This window comes from Akebia trifoliata, chromosome 5 (assembly GCF_017979445.1).
Source record: "Akebia trifoliata isolate Shusen 1 chromosome 5, ASM1797944v1, whole genome shotgun sequence".
Classification (NCBI taxonomy): Eukaryota; Viridiplantae; Streptophyta; class Magnoliopsida; order Ranunculales; family Lardizabalaceae; genus Akebia; species Akebia trifoliata.
In genome coordinates this window covers 3,834,884-3,847,267 of record NC_141379.1, presented here as the reverse complement: position 1 = coordinate 3,847,267, position 12,384 = coordinate 3,834,884, and the positions used below count along the sequence as shown (strand labels likewise).

Sequence of the window (12,384 nt, the reverse complement as noted above, 5' to 3'; positions counted from 1 at the left end):
TAATTTGAAAGAATAATGATTTTTTTGAATCCCTCGTTTCTTCTCTGACATACTCTCCTGACGTGGCATGTGCTAGAACCATACATTTTTTTCTTGGGATATACAACTGCACATATTTTATGGGGATGTGTAGTTGTGTATTATGAGGAAATCTATGATTCTAGCACATGTTACGTCAGGAAAGTATGGGGGAGTATGTTAGGGGGGGAGGGGAGAGTCAGAAAATCGTGACTCAATTTAATATTCATGTTTATTGACTAATTGGCTTCAACTTCCCACAAAAAGGAGAAGTTGAAAGAGGGTACTACAATCCATTTAAAAAATGACGATTCCAACAGTCCACCCTATTTTTAGAATAATTATGGACTTGTTCTCATTTTTCAATCATTATTGGTGAAAATTATCCACTCAGGCTATGTTTGGATTGAGAGAAGTGGAAAGCAGAGAGAGAAGAGAAACTCAATTCCTCTCCACCATGTTTGGATTCACGGGAGAGAACTTAGGACAAGTTTGAAATTTTAAAATATCTTAAAAAAGATTTAAGGGTAGAGTTGAAATTATAAAATATTTTAAAAGGATTTATCTCCTCTCCTCTTTACTATTTGAGGGAAAGAATACTCACATTTTTTTTCTCTCTAGTTGTTTTCTCTTCTCTCTCCCCTTAACAATCCAAATTAAACAAGAGAAATGGAGAGAAATTCATTTATTTTCTCCTCTCTTCTCTTCTCTCAACTTCTCTCAATCCAAACACAGTGTTAGAGTCGAGCCATGTTGATGACACACAACACCAAGAACGAAATAGGGTTCATCAATGGCACCGGCACAAATTTGTGGATCTTAAGTTCTTTTATCTAAGGAATTAGTCATTGGTGTCCTTTATGCCGAGACCGCACTATAAATTTTGAAGGATCTCAAAGAAAGGTTCTTTCAAGTGAATGCACCTAAGATATTTCAAATCTAAAGAGGAGTCATTTCACTTGTGGAGGAACAAATTCCAGTGGCAATCTATTTTACTAGCTAAACTCAGGGAATTATGGGACGAACTTGGAACACTCAAACTCACATCGGATTGTACTTGTGATGCTCTCAAATCAAGAGAGAACTATCCAATTCTTGATGGGATTAAATGAATCTTACGTAATAGTTCATGGCCAAACACTTCTTATCGATCCACACCCACGTTAACAAAGCCTTTTTCACTTGTATTACATTATTTGAACTTGTTACTTTAATCGCAAAGTCCAACACCATTGTTGATGATTGTGTGATCGGGGGCCACGTGCAATCTTAATTGGAAGAGTCATGATTTTTTGACTCCCCACCCCCCTCTGACATACTATCCTAATGTGACATGTGCTAGAACCGTATATATATTTTTATTTAGGATACACAACTACACATCCCCATAAATATGTGTTGTGTATCCTGAGAAAAATCTATGATTTTGACACATGCCACATTAGGAGAGTAGGTCGGCAGGGGGTGGTTCCAAAAAATCATTATTCTAACTAGAAATATAAGAAAAGGATAGAGTCAGGATTTGCTGACTCCGCCACGTGGTATATTCAAAATACTCTCTTGACATGACATGTGCTGGAATCATAGATTTTATGTCTCGGGATACACATTTGCATATCTTCATAAAATTTATTTAGATGTGTATCTCGAGACATAAAATCTATAGTTTTAGCACATGCCACATCAGGAGAGTATTTTGAGTATGCCAAGTGGGGGAGTTAGACCATCAGGGCTCTAAAGGATATCTTACCAAGGTTTGAAAGCCGAAGTAACTAGATTGAATATTAAGGTTGAAGATATTGATTTTGGAAATTATGAAAAATCAAGGGTGGGAGATGACTAATTTTGAAGGAAAAAAAAAAAAAAGCGGTCATTTTATCTATCGGTTGAAGGTGAGGGCGTTTCAATGGTGGGATTGTTTCAAAGGCTTATATGGCATGCGTGTATGGTTTCACATAACACGTATGATGCAGAATTCGAACAAAGAGCAAAGGGTTTTAATGATTCTTACCCATGGACTTGATTATTATTTTTATAATATCTTGCTACCACTAATCGAAGGATGATTTAGACACCCCCCCAATATTTTATCGAATATTATATATACCCTTGTGTTTTGAAATTGATGACAAAAAATCCAATCGTTTTCAATTTTTTCAAAAATCTTATTTAATTTTTTCTTCTCAAAATCAGTCAACTTCAAATTCTAGAAAATCTTTAAAAATAAAATAAAATAAAGAAAAGCAAACCCTAAATTTTTCTACTCAAATCTCATCATTTTATATTTTTTCAAAAATTATATCTTACTTTAAATTAAAAAATTGAAGATGATGGCATTTGAATCTTTTCCCGTTAATCTATTTAGAAGATTGAGGTCTACGGATACATGTCACCAGTTTCAAAACATAAGGTGGTACCTCGAATATTTAACAAAATGTGGAGGCATGTCTAAATCACCCTAAATAAAATTTTAATGGGAATTTATCTTTAGTGCCGTATTACATAGTTTTTTTTCTCTCTCCAATCTGACGTTAAATTCGTCTCAATTTGCTAGCCAGCATCAAATTCATGCACTAAAGAAGATCCGGGAACATAATAAAAGTGGCAACAAATTAATCTGGACCGCTCAAATGAGTCAAAATAACTTGTCACGGCTTATTTTACGATTTTGTTCGAGCACCCATCACCATTGATCAGAGAGAGAAAGGGAATAATCAAAGGCCATGTTGAGGACTGGTGTGGGCCCATTCAAAGGCATGTTGGAGATTAGCTCCTTGAGAAAGAGAGCCAGTGACAGTGATATTCTATTCTCTATTCTTAATAGTTATTAATGTTATCTAGATAATTAGCGTATTTATTCTGTCGGGTCCACTTATCATAGAATAAGCTTTAGAACTTCTCTGTGGGCATCTCCAAAGTCCAAATAAAATATAATCTGAGCTCGAATTCGTTGGATAAGTGACAAGGTCACCTAATCAATGGTTTGGAGAGACTGTAGTACTATATTAAATTACTACTAACACTATGACATCATGATCATCGATTATGGTACGTATGCCACGACGTATTACATTTGTCCGGATCTTGTGCACCCGGGGTGGAGGAATGAAACCTTCCTCCACACCTTAATAATAAATATAGATATTTTAGGATTTAATTCTTTGGAATGTGGCATGTATTAAGGTGTGGGAGGAGAATTTTATTCCTCCACCCTTGGGATTCATTACAAGAGTAGTAAGAACTAAGAACAATGTGCATTGAAAGAGTGTTCGATTCTTAAGGTACGTAGAGCTGGAACCATCATATTTTTTTTTATTTAAGTTGTAGAGGGTAAAATCGATATTGGACACGTGGCGTAGATAAAACAAATATTGATGATCGATCACACAATAATTAATACATATCCCAAGGCATTGATTGATATATCCGTGATAAGATTTTATTTTGTTTAAGATTGTAATCTTATTCAGAAATAGAAAATATTCTAATTGATTAGAGAATATCTATCCTGATTTGTTTGACTTTTCTTTTAGGATTTATCTTTTTTTATCTATATAAGGAGAACGACTAGGTAGAAGAGAAAGGAGGCACTTAGGAGAAAAGAAGAGGAGAAGAGGTTAGGATTTGTAAATCTTGTAAGGCTTAAAGAATAGTGGAATGGTTCTTCAGAGCCTGGGGACGTAGTCTGATTTTTGGACGAAGTCTGTAAACAAATCTTGCTTCTTGTTTTCTCTCTTTCTATTCTCTTTGATTATTTTTGTGTGTAATTTTTTATCATTTTGAGTACATCAAGAACCATGAAGATTGATTGTGATAAGGTAAATCTCAAGAAATCCACAACATTCGAGTTTTCGCTTCTACAAATTAGCGCCGTCTATAAAAACAAATGAAAGCAACACGATTAACCACGATTAATGACGGGTTGGGGGTTATCCCAAGATGGATTAATTTTTTTATCGGATTCTTGTGCATGTTGTGCAAATCTATATTTTTCACATCTATATTGATGGCTTTAGTTATGGATCTTTGCATGGTAGAGTTATCCATCGAGGTGTTTCATATTTATTTGCTATTTTTCATCTCGGGGATCCTATCGAAAGCAAGCCTATAAGGAAGAAGAGGAAGGGCAGAGCAATATAATCCGATAAAAAAAGTGATCAGAAACTTGAGTAGGTTAGGCGACAATTAAATGTTGGGAGTACAGATCAATTCCTGGACGTGGATTGTAATCCTGTAGTGGGGATGGTTTCTAATGGAAAATGTGTAAATTTGATTAGAAAAAGTAGGGAGTAGGTCTATTCACATTAAAGGGTGGGGGGTACACCAAGGTCAAGTGTACACCATACCAAGGATTTTACACAAGGGTCCACTATAGCAATAGTACTAATGTTCGCAGGTATCTTTAACTTTGAAAGATTTAATTTGATGGTTTGTCCATACATCATTCTTGATGCATAGGAAATCTTATTTAATTTGAAAAGCTATAAAGGTAAAGAGGACACTGGTCCAATTGAGTTTGGGGGTGGGGGGGAGGGGGCCCAGTTCCCATCAAATTATATTGGGGTATCTAACTGTCGACTCAATCGAGTCAACCAATAAATTATGTCGAGCAATTATATTGCGTGGGGGACATAATTATTCAGAACCAAATTTTTATTAGTAAGGTTGGATTGATAAATAAGATTGGGGGCTAATTCTATGCCCAATTCAGTCAAGTTTAAAGACATCACTGAATTAAATGGTTTGGTTTATTATTTGATTTCTGATCCACCAAGTCACGATACACATGGTGTCTCAGTTTAAGTTCAGTCTGATCCACAGAGTTTGGTCCTTATGTGGGTCAGGGTCTTAGGGATCTTGTTCTGTCCAGAATAGCAAAACACAAAGTTGGGTTCTTACGTGGGTCTTAGTGACCTTGTTCTGTCTAGAGTAGCAAAACACAGTAATAGACCCTTTTGTGAGTCAGGGTCTTAGTGACCTTGTTCTGTTCGGAGTAGCAAATTACGAAGTTCGGTCTTGTGTGGCTTAAGATCCTGAGTGACCTCTGATGTCCTGAGTAGTAGTGTGGCCTGTGTGCCTAAGTAAAAAAAGTTCAATCCTATGTGACTCAGGGTCCCTAATATAGCAGTGTAGAATAGAGTAGGGCTAGGTAGATATAGTAGAACTAAGTCCCTAGTATAACTGGGTTGACTGAGCAAGACTGTGTAAATATAACAAAGTTGGGTAAACATAACAGAGCTGGGTTGACTGTGCAGATTGAGTAGAGTTGAGTCAACATAACAGAGCTAGGTCCCTTATATTGCTAGGTTGACTGAGCAGGACTGTGCATATAGAGTAGAGTTGGGTCCTAAGTATAATTGGGTTAACCGAGTAGGACTGTACAGATTGAGTAGAGTTGGGTAAACAGAGTAGAGTTGGGTCCTTAGTATAGCTGGGTTGACTGAGCATGACTATGTAGACATAACAGAGTTGGGTCCTGAGTATAACTAGTTTGACTTAGCAGAATTGTGTAGACAAAACAAAGTTGGATAAATCAAATAGGGTTAGGTAGATAGAACAGAGTTGGGTTCTGAGTATAGTTGGGTTATAGGTTGCCAAGATATCTTGAGTGAAAGAGCAGTCTTAAGTGGCTTAAGGGTCTTGAATGATTAATGTCCCGACTGACAGTTATGTAGTGAGAGGATGAGGGCCAAATAACCAAGATGTCCTGAGTGACTAAAAGTGGCCATAGGGTTCTAAGGGACCATCATTTCCTCAAAGGAAGAGAAAGAAACAATATTTTCATAAAACAAAGTGAAGACACGAGAGTAGTATAATATTCTCGTAAGTGGATCTCGGTCTCATCGATCTCCACTGACAAGAAGGGGGCTAACTATAGAGGGTAAAATTAGTATTTGACGCGTGACATAAATAAGACGAATATTGATGATCGATCACACGATAATTAATGCATATCTCAAGGCATTGATTGATGTATCTTTGATTAGATTTTATTTTGATTAAGATTTTAATTTTATCCAGAAATAGAAAGTCTCCTAATTGACTAGAGAATATCTATTTCTAGATAAGAATATATTTTGTAGAGAATCCTGATTTGTCTAACTTTTCTTTTATGTCGTGTTTGTCTCTGTTATTATGATATCTTAATCTTAATGTAATATACTTTATCCACTAATTATGCTTTTGTCTCACAAAAAAAAAAAAAAAATTAAACGAATCCAATATGAGAATTGCATAACTTTAAAATCCTATAAAACTAGGAAAATGGAATCCCACCAAAAGACTATGATTCCCCTTTCCCACGTCTCTCCCTTCCCACATCTCCCAAATTATAACAAAAGTCCTATTATAACTAAAAAGAGAACCATTTTTCTTACAACCTTAGTAAGATCTCAAATCTTACTAAAGGTCATTAGACCCACATGGATTACTACATTAGCAAATCAACACCACAAGATTTCATGGAAAACTCTGATTTAAAATAATATTTAAAAAAGAAATACTATTTTGAATGCCAAAATGTGAGCTCACATTATGATCTAAAATCCTATAGTCTGACTCAACTAAAAAAGATAGGCAAAATTATAATAAAAAACCTAACTAAACAATTATTTATAAAAAATGTACTAATTTTTATTATAAATAATTGTTTAATTGGGTTTTTTATTTTTATCATAACTAAAATAATTAATCAACATTTATTGGGTTTCATGTTATTTTAGGCTCCTTAAATATGAAATGTAAAAGAAAAAAAATACAAAGAACAAGGATAAAATTATTTTACAAAACAAAAAAATAATGAAAATACTATATAGACTTTCATTGATATCCAACAAACAACATGCAAACTAATTCTATGTTAGGATTAATGTTGAACAAACAACTTTGAAGCTAATCTGAGCGAGGTTTATTATCACGGGATGAAGGAATCCAATTCAGGATATGTAAAATGTAATTTGATGCGAATAAGCTTTCCCTTAGGATTTGTCTTGTCTTTCTATCTATATAAGGAGAACGATTAGGTAGAAGAGAAGGGAGACTCTTAGGAGAAAAGAAGAGGAGATGAGGCTAGGGTTTGTAAATCTTATAATAGCTTGAAGAATAGTGGAAGGACTCTTCGGAGCCCGAGGGCGTAATCCGATTTTGGGACGAACCCCGTAAACAAATCTTGCTTCTTATTTTTTCTCTCTTACCTTTTTCTTTGATCATTTTTCTATGTGATTTTTGATCATTTTGAATGCATCAAGAATAATGAAGATCGATTGTTAGGGGTAAATCTTGAAAAGTCGACGACATTCGAGATTTCGCCTCTACACAAATTATTATTGGGTCCAATGGAATCAAACAATACCAAAAAAAAAATGAGTCATAATTTTCAGATTCAGTCTGTACTCGACTGATGTGCAAGGACACATAATCATAGATCATTTTCTTTGAGATACACAAAGAAGAGATCTATGGTCATGTGCCCTTACCACATCAATTAACTACAGATTGAGTGAAAAAAAAAAAAAAAACAAAAAACAAACAAACAAAGTCCGAAAATCATTAGCCAAAAAATATATGGCACATTTACAAAAGGGACCAACTAGTTTCACCCCACCCATTACTAATTGTACTTCATCACTTAAAAATTCCCCTTTCCACTTCATTGGGATGATTACACTCCAAAAAAATAATAGAAAAATATTGCACTCCTTTTCTTCTTCTTCTTCTCCTCCAACCCTTCCCACATAAATTATTGTTGATTCAATCATTTTTGTATAGTCTAATCTACGTGCAAACATCATAAATCCCCAGTAATCACCATGTATTTGGAGTGATAAATAAGGGAAGGACTGGTTTTGACCATTTTAAAATCATTACAAGGCCTAAGAAAACTCGTTGGAATCCATGTGGACACTTTGGACTGATCAATGATCATAGAATTCCAAGAGATAAGATCCAAGCATAAGCTTTGATCAATTTATAAATAAAGTCTAAATAGAGATTAGAAAACCAATTGGTATCAAAAAGAATATGAGCAAATTCAATCATAAAAAAAATAGAGCACTAACATAGAAGAAGGCATGAGAACAATAAGCCCCTAAATTATAAGATTACCATAATGAAGTGCAATTAGTAGATTAAAAATGAGGTTTAAAAAAAGTATTTAAATAAAAAAAAATATATATATATATATATATACTAGAGTGGATCCAATAACTAGTGGTGTGCAACTAGTCAGCATCTTTACAAAAATGTCAAATAAAGATTTGAGTGAGTGTGTTTTTCAAAAACTAAAATTCAACTTCTTTACAAGTTATAAACTCCATAAGAGATATCCCTCTTTAAGTTTAAAGGCATATATATGAAATTTTGAAGAATTTTTATCCACAGTTAGGTTCGGCAGCCAACATTAAGGAGCCAACACATTTGTCCTATATGACTTAAAAGTTTTGGATTGAGCTGATTTTTTGTGAGGATGATCTCTATGATGTAGAGATCATCCTCACAAAAAATCAGCCAAATCTAAAACTTCTAACCACATCAAAAATGGTTTAGAAATTGTGGACCATCGATTTTTTACAAAAAAATTGTAAACAACTTTTGATGGACTTAGAAGTTGGTAAGGAGACCATCTTCACAAAAAACCAGCCCAATCCAAAACTTTTAAACCATATAGGACAACGTTGGCTGCTAACCGCCACCCTTTTATCTAATATCTATTAACTTTAGAAGATAGGAAAATCTTCAACTATCTTCAACATAAAGAGAAATAACAAAACAAATTAATTAAGGATACTGCAAATATAGAACCAAATCGATTCCAATTTTTATTGGTTTAGTTCCTTCTAAACCCAACTCTAATTGGGTATAGAAAAAAGGATCCATAACCAGGGTTTTGAATACTAATTTTGAGACGATTCTAATTAAAAGCATTTTTGAATTAATACGAGTGCATTGGTTACCACACAACCCTTTTTTCATAAATATTTTATTACTGCTAAAATATCATCTTGATCGATGTTAGTGTTCTTTATTTGTTCGATTATTACTTAATTCTCTTGCGCTAAAATAGCAAAAACGTTCTCTTTTGTAATTTAGAATCAACAATATCTCTGTTAAAATAAATCAATATTAGAAATTAAATTGTATTTTCTATCATCTTAGCCATGGCTTGAATAGTATCACACTAGTGAATATGAATCTTCAATGTATTATCCATATTAGCATAACTGATTTAGATTACATAAGTAATTAATTCTCTGTTAAAACTGGGTTAACAGATTCAACAAGCAATAGTCTTACTTTTTAATTAAATATAACAAAAATGTTAAATCTTAAAGAAAAAAATACGTATATAAAAACGTCAAAACCAATTCGAACCTGCCGACTTGGCCAAGTTTTTGAGAAAATCTGCCATATCAGAGAAGGAATCTGTCGATTAATCATATAAGGCACCATGGAATTTTTTTCAGAATCATTGGTTTAGAAAGAACATGATTTACAATAAAATAAATAAACAAAAAAAATGCAATAAAAACCAAAATATTGATCGGGTAGAACTTCGGTAAATCTTCCATCTTTCATTCTGGTAAGATAAACCATAACCTATTTGATTCAAAATCTATATTGGGTGTCATATAATTACAAATTGTCTGCAAGACTTGGTTGAGGGAGAACAAACATGGAATCCAAAGGTCTAAGATTAAACATCAGTGGAGTATGTGTGTGTCAAGAAGAAAATGCCAATAAGATAGTGATAATAATATTACAATGTGATGATACCAAAGCCATGTCCCCCTGATTCATTGTAAATTCAGTAACAAAAAACTGAGTGAAATCTTGATGGGGATTTATCAAGAATGACTAAGTCGCATACCTTGAAAATGTGGTTACATTTGTGTTACCAGAGGCGATTATCAATCACAGCGGCAACAATGGCTTTCAGTGTCTCCTGCACGAAAGCATGACAACCTTCATGAATATTAATCCATACAGACTTTCAAGGAAAATATAAGCATATTTTGGATAGTACCACAGAGTGGTCTTTGAGACCAAGAGAGAGCACCAATGGCCGAGAAGAACCAGAACTACTGAAACACAAGGCAAAATATGAAAATATGAGCATCTAATAAATATAGAAAGCTGGCAGTATTAAGCACATGTAAACAAGATTTATTTTATCTATTATTTATGTAAGGCACAATTTTTTTTCCCATTTTTTAGGTGAAGTATCTTGTTTCATAGATCAATAAATGAATTTACACTTTTTTTTTTGTAAGTAAAGATCATTTCATTAAAGCGGCTGAGATGACCAACTAATACAGACGAGACACTGACACCAATGAAGGCGAAATACAACAAACTTGATCACACCGAACTAAATTTTTTTCAAAGAAGACCCCCTTGAACTCACTAAAGACCTTACACCCAAAAAAAAAAAGAAAGAAAGTCTAACACCGACAAGGAATAAATACATTTACACATACTTGGCTTAGTGGCAACATACCTTATATGTTCAATTAACTGACGTGCACAGGCCACTAGCATTGGCTGCGAGCATTGTAGTTTTGAAGATATCAAGATGTTATGGTCAACAAAGACAAACTAAACGGGGTAATGCACAAGCTAGCTTACCTCATCTCGCTTACCGAATATTACTGACACATTGAAGGTTGGATTGATTGACATCCCTTCCTCCTTCCTGGTGGATAAAATAGAATGATGTCACAAAATCTCTAGCTAAGAGAAAAAAAAAAAAAAGATACATAGAAAACTTGAAGATCGTCAACCAATTGTTCAAAGTGCACTCGAGTCATAAGTTGATATGTAAAATGAGAACACAGCAGTTATGGGTGCTGACATATCGTCCATACTCCATAAAATGCATTTTCTAGGACAGTGGTTCAATGTAGATTGAAATTCTCTTGTACTGAAAACTTCATCTCTCAATGTTCTAGCAAATCACTGGCGAGGGGGGGGGCAGCATTGAAAAAACTGCAGATGACATGCACAATAGTACACTTTAACAGACAACAGACCCTTTAAGTGGATCTAAAGCTGATTTATTAAACTAATTTCCTACAATTATAAATCTTCAAAAAGGTATCAGCATATATGACTATAGAAAATAAGTCTTGCAAATCGAAAACCAACATCCAACACATGTAAATCAGACATGGGGCATAGATATGCTCAACTAGTGAAAGATGTGCAGACCTGGCATGCAATATCGTTCCCATACTTCCTATTTGAGTTGCTAAAACCTACAAAATGTTTAAATATTAGAAATGTCTCCACACATCACTCCATATAAAGGGTATTTAACAACTCACAAGAAATTGATCATCATAGCTGCATATCACAATATCTGTTTTATTTCCCTGCATTGCATAAATAAGTAATTTTAGTAGAATTTAATGACAAATTGTTTGGAGGAGTCCTCTGAGAGAAGAACATTAAACAAACAACTTTAAGTTACTTCTTTTGAATGTTGGTGTGACTATTAAGGATATATGAACCCAATAATGAAGCTGCGCCAACTTGGCCATTTGGTATAGTCTGTGAGTGGTAATACCAAAGACCTTGGGATCAAAACCGCCTTCACCCTTATACTAATAAAATAAAAGATTGAAAAAAAACCCAATAAACATTGGCAACCATTGGGATCTCAATATTACAAAATGGGTTTCTCCTAAAATTCCATAAAGCACGCATACCCGATAATTAGCTAACAGGATGTGAATAAAACGTTCGTCTATCTACCAACTTCTTCGACCATATCATCAATTAATTTACAGTTGAACTTTACTAATTACGATAATCAAGTTATACAGTCAAGGAGATATAAAACAATCAACAATCAACTATATTACATGATTTTCCATTTTAGCAACTCGGATTTCTACAGAAAGTGAAAAAAAAAAAAAAAAAGAGAGGTTCATTTGAGCATTAAAGCAAATAGTTTGTGCGCAAAAAGAAAAAAAAAAAGGCGATTTCATTGTTGAAGTTAGCTAAGTTCAGAAATCTCAGAGTTGAAAACAGGATCAATATATATATTTTAAAAAATGGGTCTCTCTCTCAAAGATCTGGAAGACAAGTAGATGATAAAAATGAAGAGAATTGATTGTAAATGGAGGGAGATTCATAGTAATATTAGTGTTCATCTAGCCAGAATTTAAGATAAATTCTTGAAAAATAATTAAAAACCCAAGATAAAATACCTTGATATCTAAGGAGAGATTCTTGTGGGGAACTGGGAAGCGGTTACTCGGCTGATCCATTAGTCTTGTCTAATAAGCCAACATTGCAGAGACAGAGAGTGAGCAAGACAAATTAAAGTCAAGAGTCCCAGTCGAAGTCGAACACACAAAGCTTAGA

General features: G+C 34.0%; 1 protein-coding gene across 2 annotated transcripts; it reads right to left on the bottom strand.

The window, feature by feature from the left end:
* Nucleotides 1–9,731: 9,731 nt before the first annotated feature.
* Nucleotides 9,732–12,384, bottom strand: LOC147401081 (proteasome assembly chaperone-like protein). 2 transcript variants are annotated; one of them, XM_086442214.1, is made up of 7 exons: nucleotides 12,228–12,384; nucleotides 11,340–11,387; nucleotides 11,224–11,270; nucleotides 10,642–10,708; nucleotides 10,514–10,557; nucleotides 10,043–10,097; nucleotides 9,732–9,958 (listed from the first exon to the last, which is right to left on the bottom strand). In XM_086442214.1, exons 1-7 carry the CDS (start codon nucleotides 12,285–12,287, stop codon nucleotides 9,908–9,910), a joined length of 372 nt encoding a protein of 123 aa, XP_086298340.1. In that variant the 5' UTR covers nucleotides 12,288–12,384; the 3' UTR covers nucleotides 9,732–9,907. The 2 variants fall into 2 exon arrangements, with proteins under 2 accessions (XP_086298340.1, XP_086298339.1); XM_086442213.1 differs by having other exon boundaries at nucleotides 10,040–10,097; nucleotides 12,228–12,383.

Coding starts and splice junctions, on each gene's coding strand:
- LOC147401081 (XM_086442213.1), bottom strand. CDS start 12,287: ATGGATCAGCCGAGTAACCGCTTCCCAGTTCCCCACAAGAATCTCTCC. Junction 11,388..12,227: donor ATCTCTCCTTAGATATCAAG/GTATTTTATCTT, acceptor TATGCAATGCAG/GGAAATAAAACAGATATTGT. Junction 10,098..10,513: donor CAGTTAATTGAACATATAAG/GTATGTTGCCAC, acceptor CTTGTGTTTCAG/TAGTTCTGGTTCTTCTCGGC.